Source organism: Lagopus leucura, unplaced genomic scaffold (genome assembly GCF_019238085.1).
Source record: "Lagopus leucura isolate 7727_CA_CO unplaced genomic scaffold, USGS_WTPT01 Super-Scaffold_1, whole genome shotgun sequence".
Lineage (NCBI taxonomy): Eukaryota > Metazoa > Chordata > Aves > Galliformes > Phasianidae > Lagopus > Lagopus leucura.
The window spans coordinates 28,210,978-28,232,581 of record NW_024962250.1 but is presented as its reverse complement, the minus strand read 5'-3'; the positions used below and the strand labels follow the sequence as shown (position 1 = coordinate 28,232,581).

The 21,604-nt window shown below is 39.6% G+C and overlaps 1 protein-coding gene across 3 annotated transcripts in view; it reads right to left on the bottom strand.

Moving 5' to 3' along the window:
- The window catches only part of UNC79 (unc-79 homolog, NALCN channel complex subunit), a 95,002-nt gene extending 77,479 nt beyond the window's left edge, over window positions 1-17,523 (bottom strand). For 2 of the 3 annotated variants that reach the window (XM_042864344.1, XM_042864353.1), the window contains exons 1-6: window positions 17,502-17,523; window positions 13,687-13,807; window positions 7,576-7,880; window positions 4,030-4,200; window positions 1,589-1,681; window positions 315-370 (exon numbers count right to left, since the gene is read on the bottom strand). In XM_042864344.1, coding sequence (XP_042720278.1) covers window positions 315-370; window positions 1,589-1,681; window positions 4,030-4,200; window positions 7,576-7,880; window positions 13,687-13,807; window positions 17,502-17,523 — 768 coding nt within the window. Of the gene's footprint in view, window positions 1-314; window positions 371-1,588; window positions 1,682-4,029; window positions 4,201-7,575; window positions 7,881-13,686; window positions 13,808-17,501 lie in introns of those variants that run through there. The other variant, XM_042864361.1, reaches the window with a different exon arrangement.
- Between the last annotated feature and the right edge of the window lie 4,081 nt (window positions 17,524-21,604).

Below are 21,604 nucleotides of genomic sequence, written 5' to 3'. Positions count from 1 at the left end.
GATTTGAGCTAAGACAATATTTACAGAGTCCTTGGAAGAGTTAAACACCACAGAAATTGATAAGATTGGTAGTTTTCAATATTTCTGCCACTTAGAGCCACAACTACTTAGTATTTAGGAAAGAGAGATCCGTTCTACAAAAAGTAGAGTTGCTTCTGTAATGTGAAAATCAGTACCTTCGTCTTCATAACTCAGAGGATGAAATATATAGATTTTTTATCAGCTCTTGGCATATAATCAGATCTATTTTCAAGCCCTCTGGTTTTCATTACCAGCAAGACATTTCCACAAAGTATATAAGATCACAAACTTACTTTCCATACTTCTTGTTTATATTTCATGAGACATTCCAGTAACTGGCAGTGATACACTGAGAGAGAAAAGACAGAATAGATGTAATACTAAAATGGAAACTCATATTACAGAAGTGATATAATTAACCAGTTGGCTTTGCTTTGTCTACATTTAATTTAATTACCTTTTACTTTAAAAAGTTTCCTAGAGGACTATTGCCCTGAGAGTTATCATAAAATAACAGGCTTTAAATATTACTAGCTTTTTTCTGTCAGTTAATGCAGTAAGAGAATGAGCCTTATGAGGGTACTCATGGAGATCATTTTTTAAGACATCTTGCTTAGGAACACCTGCTAATTCACTTAAAGTTTGTTTTTCTGGCACTATATAAAGCTGTAAATGGGTGTTTTGTCATTTACTGAGACAGAAACAACATGTGACAGCATATCATTCCTTTGTATACCAAAGAGTATAGAAGCCATACTGTATTAAGCACAAGAGCCAAAGGAACCCCCTAATATTTGTCTGACTTCCTCAAAAGCACAGAGGCAAATTTTCCTCTGATGGATGGAACATGAACTCGCATGCAAAAATTCAACAGTTTATGAAAAAAGTTGCACAAGTAGCTTTTAAAAATCATGTGCTGTTTTTATTTACCCCTGAACTGCATTAGCATGATGAAACAATTCTCACGCGCAGTGTGAGGTTCCTCCTTACACACACCATCCAACCAGTCAAGTATATGTATAAAATAGGCACGAAATATGACAGCTCTCTCAGGTAAAATCTTGTTTCATTTTGGTCATGTGACTGCACTGATTTAACTGGGGCTATGCCACAGTGAGAGAGAATGGTATTTATGCTTACGTACTTCCAATTACAACTGAATAACAGCTCTGTTCTGAGCCTGTGGCCAGCATTATCTGTCTTCTTTAAAAATAGTAGCAGTTGTCATCTTGGAGGAATAGAAATCATAACAGAAACCAAACTTTTACTATAAAATACAATATTATAAATTAACAGTTTCCTGATGTCAAGCAAAAATAGAACAGTCTCTCATCCCAAGCCCAATCCTATTTCTTCATCACAATGAGATTTCATATCTGCATAATGACAACTTCAAGCACAATGCTCAGAAATGGCAGTTTTGACTAAAATTACTGATTTTTTCATTCTGTGTTGGATAGTAAGGTAGATTTTTCCATCACCTCAACTTCTTTGATCACATTTGACATAGAATTTCATGACTCAGAGCTTCACAGAGAATTATACCAAGTTGCACATTTACACATACCTGGGTTTGATGTGTATTGCATTGCAATCATTAGCATTGATGATGCAGACAGATTGACATGAGCTGGAACACCTTCTCTTTTTGAGGAGCCCACTTAAGACAAAGGATTAAAAAAAAAAAAAAAAATCAGCATATAACAAGGAAAGTAGCATATGATTTCAACTCATACAAGTAATACAAATTAAAAAAATAATTCTAAGGTATCACATCATTTAAAAAAAAAAAAAAAAATTGTATTGGTGGGGGTTAACCCCTGGAAGAGAGAGATGACTAAGAATATGGAATCTTTTCACAGAGCATGCATCTGTTCCCTGAGATCAGTAAGACTTCTTTCTCAGAGCTGCCCTGAACAAAGACAGTGATCTTCTCAGGCACTCTCCTTCAGGATCCGCAGGCTGATCAGAACGGCATCACTCATACAGTCACACACAACTGGGACTCAGGTCATACGTATGCCAAGGATGAAGCAGAAAGTAAGGAAACAAGCAGAATGGAAAGCTTAGTTTTGATGCGTACTGGCAAAGCTGTGAGACTGGTGGTGGCTGACTGGTGATATATGGCACAGAGTACTTCTCAGGGACCACATGGGATGAACGGAAGTTATGACTATATACCACTGTGTGATCTATGGTAAGGATAAATTGTAGCAATACAGTGTAGCCAAGATGTTGCAAATTTGACCTCACACATGAAGTAGCTAGAGTTTTTTCTAATCTCCAGCTGTATGTTTACTCTCAGATAGTATACTTTGAATTACCGCAGAGTGTATGTGCTTATTTGCAGAACTAGATCATGACAACATATCTTTGAAGGCACACACCTACACAAGAGGAGACGTGCATCTTCTCTGTTCATGTTCTACAGCTCTTTCCCAAGCCTGTCTGCCAGGACTAGGACATTAAGTATTTGAGATAGAACAGAACCATAGTTGAGCAAGATACTTTCATCCCTCCCATCTGGCTATTCAGCTGTTTATGCCATCTCTTGTACCCTCCCTTTCAGTTTGACTCAGAGCTGAACACCAGGAGAAAGAAAGGTTCCACCCTTGCCTTGCAAAGGAAACAGATCACGCCCAGTGGAGAAAGCCTAGGACACTATTTTAAAGAGCACACAACTGGTAAAGGGCAAGGGAAGGCAAAATAGAAAATCATGTGGTATCTCACCCTATGCCCTAGCATTAAAATGCAACAGAGAGCTAAAGCATTCTTTTTTGAATGTCATCCACACAGACTATGGAATTGCATATACATAAGAGAGCCAAGGATTTGGCTCCATCAGTTCTTTTGGAGAACAGTTTTAGAGATCTGAAGATGGGGGGGATAGGTTAGCTAAGTACATCAGCAGTTCTTTCACAGATAACATCAATGGAGGAAATAAAAGCTTAATACAGCATTCTGCTTTTAACCCAAAGAGGAAATTTTTCCAAGAGCACTGACTGAAAATATTTAGGTGTAAATTTCCACAAAATCTTAATCTTGGGACACTGGACCATACTTCTTCCCTTGTCTTAGGAGGAATTTCCGTGCTTTTCACTGACATCAGCGTAGATCTTTATTTAAAAATCATTCCTGTTTTTTCCATAAAGGCCCACAACGCAAATAAGGAGGAGATATTCTCAGAATCACAGGATGGTTGATGTTGGAGAGAACCTCTGTGGATCATCTTGTCCAACTCCCACTCAAAGAAGGTCAACTAGAGCAGGTACTCAGGATGTCATCCAGCTGTGTTTTGAGAATCTGTAAACTTTCTTGTAGACTGTCCCAGTGATCAGCTTCACAGGGAAAGGACTGTTGGTTAAAACTATTTTTTAACATTAAACCTAATATTTTTGTCTGCAGAAAATCATTAAAGTTCTCCCTACTACTGACACCTCATCAAACTTTTAGTCAGGTACAAAGTACACACTTCAGAATTCAATCTACAGGAATTTTGGAATTAGGTAATTACCTCATATGTTCAGGGGAGAGAGAGTGAAACTCCACACTCCCCATCCCATCTGCCCCCCCAAAAAGGCAGCCATTATCAGATGCTGTCTTAAAACTTACAGGTAGAAGATATTACGTGTGCAGCTATTTAGTACAGTAATTACAATGACAGGAAGAGATGCAAGGACAAAATGGGAAATTCATCACAGTATCATTACACTGAAAAGATTCAGTATTGTTCATCCACGTTCAGTACAGATGAAAAAATTATACATCATATGCATATTGATATTGCATGCATCATTTAGCAGCATTCTGACCATTAATTCTGTAATCAATAAAAGAATCACTAATAAATAAAAATTATAGAATTATTTTCATTTAAAAGTCTTTTTATATACATACAGTACAATACTGCATAACAATTCTAAGACTTAACTTCAGCTCTTACAGACTGATATTGTACCAGTGTACTATTTTCTGAACCATAACAATACCAGAATAAATTCTACTTACAGATAGCCATAGGCAGAAAAGATGTGCTGAGATATTCTATAATATCCTTGTGCAGAAATGGTGGAAAGGTAGCTAATGTTGAAATCATTGTATAAGGTAAAGTACTCAAAATATCATCATTGAGAAAAGGAAGCAAGCATGTAGTAGTGTAAAAAATTGATTGCCCAAGATCTGTTGAATAAAATGAAATAAATACAGAATCATTACATTGGAAAATATTTACAACTCTGTACTTTTTGGTTTATTAATCCATCAAAAGTTTGCATTTAAATTCAAGTTTTCCCCTCAAAGTATTTCATAATTTATTACTTAATTATCATGGGCACAAGTAAGTGACATCAGTCATCATTGAAGCCCCTCCTAAAACAAAGCAAAACAGCTGTTCAGCAGTACCCAGAACAGTTTGTAGGGAATACAAATACTTCAGGCCGTGAAATGAATACACCTACATAAAGTGGCCTGCATTTAAGCAGAGGTCTTATTTCAGGTTTGATAGGTACTTAGGTTTGAAAAAGCCCCCTTTTGCAAAAAGCTTCTCAGATTATCTTCCAAAAATTAAAAAAAAAAAAAATAATAATAATCAGATTTTGATCTGAATTACCCATATGACAACTGCAAATTGCCTCCCACACAGAGGCTTGGGGGAACATTACTGCATTTTGCAAACAATACGATTAAACAGAGGATCTTGTTTTCATTGGAAGCCATTGAGACCAAGAATGCCTAAGGCTTAAAAAGAATAAGATAATTATAAATTTATAAATTTATGAGTTTCCAGACTAATTCTAATTAATACAACGCTTTGGAAGAGATACCTAAGAAACTGCAACATTTCAAGATCTAAATAGAGGAGATATCTCTATTGCGTATGTGGGAATTGTGACATCTTCTGAATGAGGAACTGAGAGGGGGCCAGTAACCCTCCAAGAACCCAAATTCCAGGTTTGAACCCATGCGATGTCTACAAAATATCATCAGGCATTATCCCTGCAGGAGAGGGATTTATTTTGTTACTCCCTCCGTAAACTTAATTGTATTACACACTCTCCAAACTTATCATTACTCCTAGGATGATTTGAGTGCTCAGACAAGTCTGCATTTGTACATAGTAAACCTTCTGTGGAAAAACTAGACTTTTAATGGTAGAGCATGTTTTGCTCTTGCAATACATCTAAGTACTGACAATTTGGTGTAGTCTGGCAGGACCCAATCTGAGGACCATCTGGCATACCTGTTGTACTTACCCAAACAGTATGGATTGTTCGGAGTAAAACAAACAAACAAAAAAAACCAACAAAAAAAACCACAACGTTTCTTTTTGTCAAATGCTATGTTGAGGGAAAAAAATAATTAAGTTCTATCACAAAACTTAATTATCAATACACAGAAGCACAGGAAATAATACGTGAAATCCCCTTGCCACATGAGTAAACCATATTATTTCTGGAACATGTTTATCTAACTTGGCTTTAGTAATCTGCAAGACAAAGTTTCACTCCCTCATCTGCCAGTTCTTAGTGTTTAACCATCCATATAATAGAGTGTTGGATTTTTTGTTTTGTTTTGTTGTCTGTTTTTGTTTTGTTTTTAAAATTTCTTCTGCTGCAATGTAAGACAACTAATTCTAATCCTGCTCCTAGCTAACTGTAAACACAAACAGCTTATTTCTCCTTACAGCAATCTTTAAACAATCTTTACATGTTTGTAACCATAATTCCCTTCAGTTTTCTTTAAGCCAAAGATATTTTGTTTTTCCCTTTCCGTCCACATTTTCTAGACTTCAGATCATTCTTGTTTCTTTTTCTTTTTCCAGATATTTGGACTCCTCCCAAATATCATTGTACATTTCTTAAGACCAGATGAACAAATCTGAAAATTTGACTCCAGCTGATACCTTGCTAGAGGTATTAGAATGAAAAATTAAATAAAATGCTTTGCATGTCTAATAAAGCATGTTTACATATTGCCAGTATTAGTATATTAATGAGTCAGTCAGCCTTCGATCTGCTGTAGCACTTTGTGCAGTACGACTTTCAAGCCAATATTTCTGCATTTGATTTCTCTTATTCAAATATAAGATTTTACTTTTCTCCTTTAAAGACTTTTCAAAACAGACTGCAATTTACCAAGATTGTTTTGAATTAGAAATCGTTCACATAAGGGACTTTACTTTCACTAACTTGATATCCCCTGTAAATCTAAGTGTTTTCTCAGTGCTATCAGCCAAGTAAAAATTAAAATATTTAATAACACTAGATGCAGCACAGGCTCCTGTAAGGTTCACACTTGGCATAACCTTCCAATTGACACAGGCTCCTGGAGCACTTTTCCTCATTCAAGTGACAACTGTATGTTCCACATTGTCCATGAGGATGTCAAGTAACACAGCAATGACAGTCTAAGGACAGAAAAACTTCACTGGAAGAACCATTGTGCCATCATAAAACAAAATCATGTTTGTTCAGTGTTATTTGCTCTTTAGAAAACTCCATTGGTTTTTAGTTATCACCATGCTATCTAGTTGGAAAAATATTGTTTTGATAATTAACTTCAATTTCTGGAAAAACAGTAAAGTCATCAAGTCTGTAATTTGCTAATAGTCTCTTTTTTCCAAGATCCCAGCACAGTAATCATTGAATCAAAACATGCTGCTGCCAACTCAGAAGTAATTTAGCATTTAACAGAAGCAGCTTTCCTGCTAAAGAGTTTAGCAGTGAATCAGGCTGATGACAGTACTCCCTGTACTGAACTACATAAGTTCATCGTGATATAATACACCCTGGTACCATGGTGAAAATTGATTTCTGGCTTGTGCAACATAAGGAAAATGCTGTGTTCCAAAACCCCATTATGGGAAGCCACGGATTAACAAGCCAGGTATATGCAGTACTCAAGGGGAAAAAAATATATATATATATATATATATATATATATATATATATATATATATATATATATATATACCCCAGTCACAAAAACCTTGAGATGAAGCAGTTCTAAACCTAAGAAAACACTGCTTTTCAGCAAGTCAGATGGAAGTATTGGCAACTTTTTAACCTGGAATATTTTAAAGCCATCTCTATTGTCATCATTTTTCTTCCATCAAATGTATACCGTGTTCTGTGCAGAGATGGATCTTCACCAAAACATTAAATCTGCATATTCCTCACAAGATAGGTATACATATCCAAGTAATGCCCGTTTAAGAGAGCCACTTCAAAAAGATAAGCCTGAAGGTATCCCAACAGATTCATATTCAAGTTCCAGATATTTTTAGACACATTTGTATTATTTTAGTTCCATACTACTAACATTTCACTGAAAATCAGACAAGTTCAGAATTCAAACCCAAATCCATGATTCACAAAACAAAATATTTTTTATTTCAGAAAGCAAACCAAACGCTTCAATATAAGTACATCCCAGTAGATATGACATCCAGATGCAGATCAGTTTAGGCCCATCTCTTCTATTGCATTTAAGCATCATTCATGGATTCACGGCACTGAAGTTAAGCGTACTGGAAGGGTTCAAGGGCCTGCTTACCATGTTGACCATGTTGTAGCAATGGAACTAGATCCAGCAGTGTCACCAGTGTCACGTAAAGTCCTTGATAGTCCAAAGATGGGTAGTCTGATAACTGAGCATCACGACTTTGCTGGCCACGTTCTGATGGAGCATCTCGCAGGACGCTGTAAAGGAGGGAGCGAGTAACAGTAGGGTTGATGGAACTGACCTGTGGTCTTAGAGATGGGGTGAGTGGGAATGGCACAGGAAAAAGACACATGGTCATGGGCACTGTCAAATTGGAGGCATCTTGATTCTCCTTCTTCCCTGTGCGGGACAAAATGCTGTTGGGGGGACAAAGAAAAAAAAGAGACAACAAAGACACAAAGAACAGCACATTACATTGAAATGACACTATAAAACAAATAATAAAACACCAGATACATCCCACATAAGATGCAATTGCTCCCCAAACCAGTTATCTATGAATCTAGTAACCATTGATTTTCATGCTTCAAGATAAAAGAATTAAAATTGATATCTACGAATATTTTCATTGCATCTCATGTGTTATCTGGTTCATAAGGAGCAAAAATATAAAAATGCATGTTTCAGTGCCCTACCCATGTTTCACATTTAAGAAAAATTCTAGCTATCAATAACGTTTGCTATGGAAAAATAGCTGTGTCAAAACAGATTGGTATTTTACTCTGAGATTTTGAGAAGCTGTTGGATTTTTTTCCCTTCTATGAAATCTTTTGAACCAACTGACTGAAAACATGTAAAATATAGGTGTGGCACTTGCAGAAACATGTTTTAGCAAAGAATAAACATGTGTGTTTGTTAAGATAGTCTTAAAAATCACATGTTTATTGCATTAAAATAATGTCTATGTATTTTATGATACTGTTTCATGACCACTCAGTCAGTATCATTTGAGATAATGAAGTTTAAACAGGCACATGGATTTAGAAATAATATAATATTTCTAAAATGTTAACTAAACTACATTTGGAAAAGTTATAAAATAATATATAGTAGATGGTCTTTAGCATATGTTTGTGAGCTAATGATAATGGCTGTTTATGTGTTTTTAACTTTGCTCATGTTTAAGGAGGAAACATTTTATTTTACGAATACAAATGTTCCTTGGGTAAATAGTTACCTTCAAAATCTAAGTGCTAAGCAAGCAAGACCAATAATATAACTGCAGATCAGACAGTATGTTACCATACATTTCTCCTGCTACTTACGTTATTTATTCAACAAAACTCACTATAAACTAAAGGAGAGATAATTTCAAAAAAATAAAAAAGGATTTAGTGGGAATCAAAATAGAAGCTATATGTCAACAACCTTGTTAATGTAGTTTTAAGAATGTTGTAAACATGTTAACCTAATTTTCTAAAAAGAAAAATAAAAAGCTACTTTAGATATAAATTGTCACGTAAGCAGTGCTACATTTTAGTTATCAGGTAATTATAGGGCTATCTCAAGTCTTTGTATGTGCCTAGAAAATATAATACACCTCTCAAATATATTAAACCACACACAGTTTTGGACATTTTGCTGTTTTCTTTAAGCATATTTTGCACCTCTCAGCAAACAGGATTCCCAAAACCAGTTCTTGTTGGTTTAATTCCACTCCCAAAGTCAGCACTAAAACTTAGCTTAAAAAAGACAAGAGAGTAGCATCAGAATTTCCACTGACTAATGAAGAGTGGAATTATGCCAAGAGGGAGACTTCCAGAGGTCTCCATTATCCTCAACAGAACAGACATCCCTACCATATAACCACCTTGGCACAGATTCACCTGTGTCAATGCAACAACTCACACAAGCAAGCTGAACTCATGCAAAGGTGCTTATAAGAAGAGATGCCATTCATTCACTATATATGTAAAACACTTTCACAGTTACAGTTGAATGCCAAGTGGCTACTACCAGGCAGGTCTCTCATCACACTTGCAGTTAGAGATTACAGGCCTATTGTCTGTATTAAGAGACTACTTTTTTATTACTATGCCCTACATATTTGGTAGATTAATTTGATTTCTGTTACCCAATGTCCAGTACAAGAAAAGTAGTGACTGCCATGAAATGTTTACAAAATTGCATCAGAAAAATCAGTAGGATTTAGTATGACTTTAAAAACAAATGATCAGAGTGCTGATTCCTTATTTCCTGTTAACTTTTAATTCGCTTAATGTTTATTTGCTGTACTCTACAGCTCATTTATAGGCATGTAGGTACTAAATTCTATTCCATCTCTTCCTACTAGCAGATGATACCAACTGTCCATCCCTGAACTTGCTAGCACATCACTTCAATCACTCTTGCTTCTAGAAAGAGCATTACTGCATTATTTAATCCTTGCTTTGGAAAGTGTAAGGCAGTGATGAGAGTTTGCACTACAGATTTCCTTTTTTTTGACATGGAGCTACAGCTAACTGATTAGAAACCAACACACATCGCCTTATATATTGATTGGGTCATCCTTCTGTTCACTTCAGGAATAGAAATGAGATCATATCCAAAAATCAGATCTAATTATGTCAAATTTAGGTGGGGAAAAAAAAATACAAAACTTTCAGACCCAGGTTTGTGACTGACCAATATGTTACAGTGGCAATAAATTAAAGAATCAGAAATGAAAATCTAGAAGATCCTTTAAGACCAAGATAGAATGGTTGCAGTTTGTTCCTGTAATTGCTCAAAGCACAAACTGAGAGCAGGGCCTGCTTGCAGATCATAACTCCATACTGAACTTGCTCCATGACACGCAAGAAAACTGTCAGGCTTCCTTAAAGATCTGTACACCTCTGCTACAAATCTACCTCCAAATTATTGTCTTTCAGGAAACATTTCCTAAAATGTCTATGAGAGATTTGCATCTCACCAAGGCAGCAAAACAAGCTTGACTATTAATTAGCCAGGAAGCATTTGCAACTATTTCTTATGAAATACATTTTACTTAGAAACATGCATGGAGACTTTTCTCCAAAAAAATGTGGAAGAATTAGTTGTTCTGCAAGATGTTTAAGCCTTAAGATCATTCCTCAAATGAGAGTTAAAATACTGAAAATGAGCAGGGCATGAAACAAATTCATGCAGTAATGTAAGGAAATGCTTTTGTCCAAAGAGGAAAATTAAGGAAGAACTAAATGAATCAATATGCTATGCATTGTGTATGGTGACTTTATGTGATGTTTGTTCATAGAAATAAAGAATTGAACTTCTTTAGCCATTCCACATCTGCTCCCCCCACCCCTGAGCTTGTGCTATATCAAAGCTACGTACAGCACAAAGGAGCAAACTAAACCCTTGTGAGATAGCTAACAGAATGACACCAGATATGAATGTGATCCAAAACAGTAGGCATACCCACTGAAAGCACATTCAATGTGCCCATAATATGGAAAGGTAAAAAGAAGAGTAACTAATAAAAGCTACACTTGTAAAACACATAGTATGGAATTTCTGTGACTAAGCACTATTCCTTCTTGATTCCTTTGATTACATGTTTATCAAGAAAAGTTTGTCCTAAAAATCAGCTGCAAAGAGAATACACATCAAAGTAGAAAATATTTTTAAAAGTTATTTTAAAATAGATGATCCCAATCAACTTGCTCTGCAAAGACAAATCTCCGATCTCAATGGGCATTTCTGCTGTTTGATCAGTACTCTTTCTGCAGCTTGAATTCATTACATATGTTCTGTCCCAAGCTAGAAAGGTTATTCTCCACCACATATTTCTAACATGGACGCTAAACCCTGCACAAAGGAATATCAGTGTAGGAGGCAGAAAGGAGACTCAGCATGCAAAGAAATTTTTGATCAGATTGTCCAGAAAGACAAGTTCTTAACCAGTCTGTTTAGTTTCAGGATAAATCTTAGAGATCTGCATGCAGTGGGTGGGAGTTTCCTCCTTTCCATCTGCCACACTAAACACAGGGTATGTTTTGTTTTGCTTCTTTAACCAGTTTCTATCTTAGTATCAGCAAGCATATACACTTATACTGGTTCAACCATAGCACTCAGGCTCTCACCCACAGTTCAGATTCCCCAGTTACAAGGATTTGACCTGCCTAAGTATCAGAATGCAGGCCACTTAATAAATTTAGATCCAAGCCCTGGCTGCAATTTCTGGCATCCCTCTACTTCTGAGGTTGATCAGATCCAACATCGTTAAGGACAAAGCCATTTGTGAATTATGTAGATCTGTATGTTTCATATCAATTTCACTTCTGCCTCATGAGGTATCATCAACAACAGGATTTTGGTTCAGTCCCATTCCAAGCACAAAATAAAGAAATGGAGTTGCTCAATTGTTATTCTGATTCTGAACTGCTCTCATAGTTGGCAATTATGAAGTTTCTTCAGTAAGCCTAGAATCATCCCTGCCCATGGAGTATGAAGAATTTTTGCACAAGACATGCAGTCGTACTGCTCAGAAAGATTAAGACAGCAGGGTGGTATAAATACATTTTCTTTAAGAAACAGTTTTTAAATTCATTGTGTTCTAATGAACTTCTGCCCCGAAAAGAAATGGATCTCATTGTAGCACTTGGTAGTTACAGCTGAGAGACAAGATATAAAACAATCAGAATTAAGCTGTTAAAGCAAGAAAGTTAGGCTTGAAGGCTCACAGCATTTCAGTAGAGGCACTTTAGTTAAGAGCCTTCTTCAAACATGATTTAAGTGTGCTTGTTGTGCAAAATAAACCATGAAAACATTCTGATGTGGGAACAAAGTCCTATTTCAGAGGTATTTTCAATGACTCTTACTTTTTTATTTCTTACCACTGCTGTGTTTTCAGACAAAATTCAATTTACTATTCTTTTAAAAAGCCCTACTGGTTGCCTTTTTTTTTTTTTTTTCTCTCCCCAACATTTTAAATGCTGAGGGAAACACATTTCACAGTGGTTAAACAATTCTAGTCTTGAGATTTTCAGTTAACAGAAGGGCTGGGTTTCTTTGTTTCTGTTTGGTGGTTTTGTTGCTGCTTTTTGTCTGTTTTTGAACAGTGAAAGAGGCGTTCCAGTAATAACGAGTATTTTGTCTACACGTCTTTCCTTCTCACAGGTTTACAAACAGGGTCATGTTACATTCCATGGGCTTTGAATGAGTGTTAGAATGAACTAATGTCATTCTTTCAAGTTAAATTCATGCTTCTCCACTTTTTTGTATCACCCGGATATATGTACTAATACACAGTTAACTGTAATAAATTACTGTTTCCTCAGGACATAAGACAAATGGCTGTATTTCCAAACTAGCTTCTGACAGCAAGGAGATCCCAGGTATAAATTCAGGAAGCTATGCACAGAAATGCAGCATTATTTTTTCGTATATGAAAACTTATGCCAATCAAAACCTGGACAGATAGAAATAAAATCTCCACTGTCAAAAGCCATTCTAAACTGATTTGAAAATACGATACCACTAGGTAGCACTGTGGAGGAAAGCAGAATATGCATGTCATTCCTAATTAAGCCTCACAATTTTTCACATCTTTTTAGAAAGACAAGAGGTAATATTTCCTATTCAAAATGTATTCTGTATTCATATGGTACCTTGCACCACATATTGTCACTAAATTGTGGATCAAATTAGATCAAACTCCTGGGTCACAGCAATCCTGATCTCTTGCTGCTGCCATCCAAATCCAGATCTGTATACCAACTTCATAACTATTCATATTGTTGTAAGGGACTGAACCAGAACCCGATCTGAACTGCAGCACAGACCCCAGTCCTGTTTGCTGGGCTCATTGCTCTACCATTCCAAAGCACCAGGATTGTCAAGTAGGTCATGAGTGTCCACTTCTAAAGCTCTGCAGGTCACTACCTCCTTTCTTCATGGGTTCAGTATGTTTGTACATTCACCTAAGACTTAGAAGGGCCTAGTAAATACGTAAACAACCAAGTTTATTTTAGAATCAGCCACTCAATAAGCAGCTCAACTGGGCAAATTGGGCAACAGCCACTGAAGAGATTGATTTATATCACTCTTTTCTTAAATTACGCTCTGACTCTTTCTGGTAGAGCATTGACCCATTAAATCCTGCAAACAATTCAAAGTCAATGAATACTCCCTACAGTACTTTAGCAATTTCTTTTTTCTTCAAGAGCATTAGTTAAAACTTACCTCAATAACGTCTGAGAAAAGTATTTCAGAGTATTTGCAATGTCAGTCCCAGAGGGCACAGGGTAAATGTTGTGGAGAACCCGGTTGTGGTATTCTTGAAGGTAACGGATTTTGGAAGCAACTACATAAAAGACAAAAAAAAAAAAAAAAGAACACAAACTTTCATTCAGCTTTTTGCAGATGGTGAAGGAATCACATCCTACCCCAACTGATTCTTTTTTTTCTTAATTTAAGAATTAAACCATAAAAAAAGACTTTTTCACTCTCTTTACTGAATATATTGAGCATTACCATGCATGAGCGCTAAGGGGAAGAGAAGAAAGGCAGTGAGTGTCTGCTTCTGCTTTAGATTGCCTTAGTGCTAGCAAATGGGGGGGAGGGGGAGAAAAAGTAATTTTAAAAAAGCAGTTGTCTGTGCCTCCAAAAATCTCAGGATTCATTTATATTGAGTCACTGGATAACAGGCGGTTCGTGTGAGGTGACATTTCCATAGTGAAAAGGAGAAATTCAAGCTAATATAGGGAGCTGATATTATTTACTTAATGCTACAAGTGTACACTACGCAATGAACTACAGACATGAAAAGAGTTGTCCTGTTTCTTTATGTGTCTTAGGAAATTTGAACAAAAAGGCGAGAGCATTTCAAAGAGTAGCAGAAGCTCTACACCTTCTTTGAGACTGGTTGTTTTAGAAATAGTGCTCTTAATATCTAACCAAGCTCCATGTTCAGTATTGGAAGAAAAATGACCCACGATAGCTACCAAACCATCCACTGCCTATATGACACTGGCCAGTCTCACGCAGAAATTATCAAGGATGGTCTGGGCACTTTTTGCTCTATTGAGACTGACCAACCAAGACTGATCTGCTGAGAAACTGAGCCTGCCAGCCCTCAATTGCCCAAATCATGGAATTCTCAGAGTTGAAAGAGACCTTCAAAGGTCATCTAGTCCAACTCCCCTGCAATGAACAGGGACATCAACAGCTAGATCAGCTTGCACAGAGCCTGGTCCAGCCTGACCTTAAATGTGACTGCCATGGCTTGCTGCCGGATACCTGTAAATGAAATTAATTAATGAAATGCCAAAAATTGTGGCACGCCTTCCTATAACTACTTCTTTTCAATAATGCATATATATTTTTTTCTATTAATCAGCACAGTCATGCAATTATATAAGCTGAAATAACAGAACACTTTATTTAGACTTTCTAAATACTTCTTCTTCTAAATACTTTCTAAATCATAGCTCTAGGCTCAAGGTTTTGGCTTCCTCTCTCAGAGCTAACTGGATTGCTGACCATTTCAGTACAGCATCCCAGAACAGCTAATAGCCTTCCGAATGAAAGCTCTAGAGCACAGGTTTATGAGACCCAAAGATAGTGAAATGTGTGAATGACTTGAGCGTCCAGAGATACACTTCAAAATGTGATGTCACTCAGTGGAAATACTTCCTTCGCTACTCTCATAGGGTCATCATATCAAACAAATTCAAAATTAAAAATAGAAAGAAAGAAGAAAAGCTAATCCAGGTATTTTGCTGGGTCTGTCTTTATTATCTACACCGACCTAACTAAACTTCCTAGCTTCCCCATAAGCATTTACTGAATTGAGTAAAACCATTAAGAGCTTTTAAAGATGGTTTTGGTTGTTCCACGAGCCTGGAAAACATCATGGACATCAGGCTTTCCCGGGACATTACTTACCACAACTAAATGCCAGTTCATGTAACTCAAGGTGAAAAGAACTAATTCTCTTGTGATACAAAAGCATACCTCGGGCATGCTGTGGTGGTGGGTCAAACGATGAAACCCACTGTCAGTATCCCCTCAATTGAGATATGAAATTCAAGCTGTCACAAAAAAAGAGAAGCTTCTCAAGATGATTTCCCAGATTGCCACCATTTTACCTGCTTTCCATACAACCTGCCAAAGGGGGTGCTGAGGGGTGACCATGCATTCATGTTTAGACCAGTGCCTTGTTGCTCTTCCCAACTGGTCTCTCCATTTCCACATTTGTAGGGGTTTTTTTTTTTGCTGCTTCTTGGTAAATTCAGATTCAGTATAACTTGTGACTCCTCCTTGAAACATTCTGGTTCTCACTTGTCTGTCCATGAGAGCAGAAGCAACAGCAGGAACAGTTGGAGCCTGAAGGTTTGCCTGATAATTACGCATGCACATCAATATAATCCTTGTCGGAGACCATCGCTATTGGTCAAAATTTGCAGGTGAGTGGATCTTAAAGTTATGTAGAGAAAAAGACATTTGGTAATGTCATAATAACTAGACAGGAGAGCAGTCTTTGTAAACAAGATACATTCAATAAGTTAGAATGCACAGAATATGCCTGCTAACTGAACAGAGTGCACAGAAGTGCCATGAAAAAGTGTCAAGAAGAGGAAAGATCTGCAAACTGGACCCCAAGTAGATCTTTCAACAAAAAGCAACATGGACACATGAACCAAGATGCAGTCTCCCAGATGGTACAGGGGGATGAAAAGGAAAGATAGCCAAGGGAAAAAAATATGGAAGAGAAGCTCAAGCAGAAAAGACCGAGAGAATTAGGAATGCGGAAATAGATGAGGCAAAACAGAAAAGACAGTGCTGAAAATGCTAAAGAAAATGCTGAAGACAGTGTCAGGACAAGGGGAAGCAGAAATTCTTCTATAGGCCAGTGTGAGGGATGTATAATCAACGCATGAGAAAGAAAGAGGAAACACATTCAGAACCTGGGTGGGAGGAAGGCAGAAAAAAAACAGAGTAACACGGACCTGATCATTGCACACTCAAGGCCTGAGGTATGGTCAGAACATTGCCTTTCTGTTCACAAGGCCAGAAATGCAGCCCCACAGTAATAAATTCACATCCACATAATATTTTAATAGAGGCACCATCCATTACTGCAAATAAGTGGCAAAACCTACAGGAAAAGTTATAAGTAATCTCTTCCCTAGAGCAGTTGAGCACAGGCTTATCAGAACGGGGACTCTTGCCAGTGACCTGAGTGGCCAACAGGATGCAGAGGGCAGCAATCAGCCTCCGAGCCATCGGATCGCATCACATAGTCACGGCAGGCATCGTTCCAGCCTGCTGCTTCCAGGCTGCCCGGCTTACATCTAACACCGAGCATCGGCAGAGAAAGTAGCCTTGATGCGGGTGACCAGCCCGACAGCGCTGGTGTTTTTCCCTGGCAGAACAACAGCTGCCGTCAGCAGCCACACACGCGCGGCCGTCCCAGCCACCATGTCAGTCACCTGGCAGCTCCACGCGCAGAGCCAACATGGTGGCTGGCACATCTCCTCGGCTGCCACGAGACGCGGCGGGCTGCGGGCAGGGCTGGCGGCAGCCGAGGGTCCCGCAGGGCGTGGAGGAACATGGCAAGGCAGCGATGCCGCCGTACCTTCTGCCAAAAGGTGCGCGTCACTAGCAAGAGCGGCACCGTGCCTCCATCACACAGCGACAGCAGGCTCGAGGCAGCAAAGCCGGGGGCATCTTCCAGGCGGCACGGCGCCGGGACCGATGCCGGAGAGGCCCGATCCCCGCTCCATCCCCTCCGCCCCAGCGAGGACGGACGCCTCGCGTCCCCAGGAAGGCCATCTCTCCATCAGCACCACCGCAACGGCGGAGGCAGAAAGAGCCAGAAAGTAGGCGGCCCCCCTCCACAAACCACCCCTCCCGCTGCCCGTTGCCGGGATGCCCGACAACGCGGGGTGAGCGCTGCCCCGCCGGGCTGCCCCGCAGCCGGGAGACAGCCTCCGGGCACCCGCTCCCATCAGACCGCACCCGGTAGCGCCGCGCCGCCCGGCCCCACCACTCACACTGCTCCGCCTTGGTGGACATGCTGCCGGCGGGGCGGCCCCAAGCGCCTGCCCCAGCAGCGGGGACGGCGCAACGCCCCGGCTCGGCGCGGCACCGCGCTGGGGACGGAGCCGCTGCCGCAGGGATGCGGGCCGAGAGCGGCGGCAGCGGGCGGGGACGGGGCGGGAACGGAGCGAGCTCTTAAAGGGAACCTGCCTAGAGCCGCCCCGCTGCCCGCCTCATGAGGGCAGCACTGAGGTACCCGCCCCGGGTGGATGCCTCGGAGGGGCTGCGCGCCGGGCGTCCTAAGGACCCCCAGGAAAAGGGGTAGTGGGGCTCTGGGGATGTTTGGGGACTGCCTTGGGGCCACGGGCAGCAGCTCCTCCTCATCGTAGTGTCATAGATTCATACCAAGATAATCTAGTCCAACCATCATATCAACCCTCTGACCACTCTAAACCATGCCCCTCAGTACCACATCAATACATTTCTTGAACATCTTCAGGGATGGTGACTCCATCACCTCCCTGAGCAGCCCGTGCCAGTATCTCACCATTCTTTCTGAGAAGAAAGATCTCCCTGTACCCAGCCTGGCCCTCCCCAGGTGTAACATAAGGCCACTACCTCTCACCTTATCTTTGTTGCCTGGGAGAAGAGGCTGACCCTCCACATTCTAAATACATTACCTGCACTGCAGACACGCTTGCATTTTCTAACCAAATCCTGTCCCACAGTCCCTCCAGATTCACAATAAATTATTTCTTTCCTTCTAAATTTTCAGGAGGATATCAGCAATGCCTATAGACTCTTGCCATGGGAAAAATATCGAACAGCTTGGGTTGGAAAGGACCTTAAAGATCATCCAATTCCAATACCCTGCTGTGAGTAGGGACATCATAACCTCATAATGAAACTTAAACTGCATTTAAAGAAGTGGGAAAGGAGACAAATACATATTTCTCTTTTTCCCAGAGGAAAAAAAAGAAGAGGAAATTGAAACATTAATTACCATTTTTCAGGGTGGGAAATACATGAAATTTAGTGAGCACACAAATTCATGGACATGTGTTCATCCAACCCCAGTTTAAACAGCTAAAGGTGGTACACAGAGTAAGAACGCTGCAGTCCAGGACTGTATCCAGTAGTTTAGCTTCAGAAGATTGCTCAGCACCTGTGCTTTGCAGGAGTCAGCAGGTACCATAAGGCAGGCATCTGGATCTTGACAAGCAATACTGTTGCAATATAATCTCCCCAGAGGGGATGAGCAGCCAAAGAGAACAGCATCAGGTAAGTGGAGGAGTACAGGTGCATGTTCTGGTTCATCATGCAGGAACAGTGGTGAGGCGGCAGATGCTGTTTGCTGATGTTTAACAGGTTGGCTTTTTTTTTTTTTTTTTTTCCTCCTCTCAGTGATCTAAAGATGCTGAATGTGCAAGATTTTTTCCAACACCCCTCAGAGCTCTTAATGCCTTTTCCTGAGGCCATCTCAGCTTTCTTGTAGTCCTTCCCACACCCCCTGCTGTTGCAAGCCCCCAAAAGAGGGGAGCCAACTTTAACTACTACCAGTGGCTGCTATGAACTTGTAGTGGAACTGGATGGCAACTGAAGGACATGAGTTAACTGGGAAAGGAGCTTCCTCTGGTTGCTTGAGTAGTACTTTACAAAAGCAAAGAACTCTGCTATTCTCCCACACATGCTTTGCTCTTTCTTCCTGCTGAGCTCGCTGCAAGATCTGTATGTTGCTACCTGGGCAGCAGAGGTGAGGCAGAGATTGCTTACACTTCATTCTTTTATTGGACACTGACATGTGATATCAAATCCTGCTGAAGTCAATGAGAGTTTTTCTATTTATTTCTTGCAATGAAGTGCCCAAGAAAGTCATCTAGAGCTACAAGCCTCCCTTCCCCAAGAAAATCAGTGAGGAAAATGGAGACTTCCAGAATACAGGCTTTCAGACCTCACAGAAATATGCTGTTGAATTCAGGTTTCATCTTTATCTTGAATTTCTGTCTGTTGTTGCAACAGATTGTTCTAAAGTGTTCTACCACTCATTACAGAACAATAGGGATCTCTTCACTGAGAGCAACTGAGCTCCCATGGGTATCCCTTAAAATGTACCAAGTGCTCACATACCACAGTGGCGAGCCTCCTAAACCATTCAGCTTGATAAAGCAGGAGTACACTGGGGAAGTATTAATTCAATTTCTCATGCAAAAATATTTATTTGGCTTAAGTGCCTGAAAATTGGAGGTTTGCCTGCATTTACTGAGCAAGACTCTATACAGTTCAGCATGTAACTCAGTCATATGGGAACAGATTTATTGCTCATGAGTTCTTGTACATGCATAAGCAATGCTTAAGCCCCGAGTATATTTGGTTTTCCAGGATTATTTGCCCATCATTTTTCCAGAGACCAAGGTAAGGCTGCAGCCCATCAACTTCCTAGATTCTTCTGCTTGCTCTCCTTGAAATTAGGAGTGACATTTGCTTTCTTCCACTTTCACTTCTCAGGGCTCTCCCTGAGTTCCCTTGCTCTTTTAAGGACAATCAAAAGCAGTGTCACAATGACAGTGGCTACTCTCAGCACTCGGGCACGCATTCCTCTGGTTCTCACGGACTTATGTATGTCTGACTTGTTTAAATGTTCCTGACCTGATTCTCTCTTTCTTAGGAGTGGGTCCTTTGTTCTAGAATTTCACACTGGCCTCAGGGCCTTGGATTCCCTATCAAAAAAGGCTAAAGCAAAGAAGACATTGAGTATTTCAACCTTTTTCCATGTCCTCCATCACCAGATCCCCTATCCCATTTTTCTTAGCCTCCTTTTTACTAAATTCTTCTGATTGTTCTTTATTTTCCCTCACCAGACTCAGCTCCTGGTGAGCTCTACTTTTCCTAACTCCATCCATCTCTTCACACTCAGACATTCCTGCACGCTGTTTCTCTATTCCTTACAGGTCACCTACCCTTGTACACTTCCTTTTTACATTTGGCTTTTGTCAGAAACACATCTCGCATCCACACAAGCCTCCATTGACCTACGCTTGACTTCATGTTAGGAGGGACTGTTCTTGAGCATGAGGGAAGTAATTGCTGACAATCAGCCAGCTGGATGTCTGGATATTAAGGTGACACAGTATATTTGAGAGAGCTACAAAATACACCTACGTCTTACAGAGGAAGTAGTTACAGACCGCAGTTTTTTTCCACTAACATAGGAGACTTAATTTTCACATTTCCTTCCACTGTGCCTTTTGCAGGGTAAGGCAAATAAGATTTGGAATGGATGGGGAGCTTACTGCCTCTGTGGATTTTGTTGCTTTCGTAACTTTGTTTGTCATAACAGCATGAATTGCAATGGCAACATAATTCAGGAACAAAATAGCGTGTAACACTTAAAATAACGTATAATAAAATATCACAGAATCACAGAATTATAGGGGATGGAAGGGACCACCAGAGATCATCGAGTCCAACTCCGCTGCCAAAGCAGGTTCAAAAATATTGTAAGAAAAGCAGGTACAAAATATTGTAAGAAGTCTTCCAGAGACTTCCAGAACTGTCTCTGAACAGAGACATAAAGTGTAGACTTTGGTATTAATCACCAAGATTAAACAATCTACTATTAGAAAGGCAATCTTTCTGACTTTTTTTTTTTAAATCCTTTTGAAAAATATGAAATTGTAAACTCTCCTACCACCTACTGAACACAGAAAATTTCTTACATTGTTCATAAATTAATGAATACATACATATAGACATATTTATTTATGCATCTATCTATATGTATGCATATAATCAATGAATATAAAGATGTTGCAATTACGAAATAAACAAGAGAGTTTGGCTAAGCAGGTTATAGTAACAAAAAAGAGAATAGATAGAATGCTTACCCATGTCCTAGGCTCACTGCAAAACTCCAGAGGAGGGACCTCCAGAAGAGATCCTTCCCCCCTGGTAGTCAGCTCTTCAATGGCTCTAGCAGAGGTGCAGCCAGGCTCCACCCCTTCCAGCAGCACAGGTGAAGGCAATTCACCTGTGCTCCCATGGCTGATTCATTGCTCACCTCAGGTGATCAATCAGAGGTTCAGGCTGTGATTCAGCAGTTCCCATACAGTACGTGTAT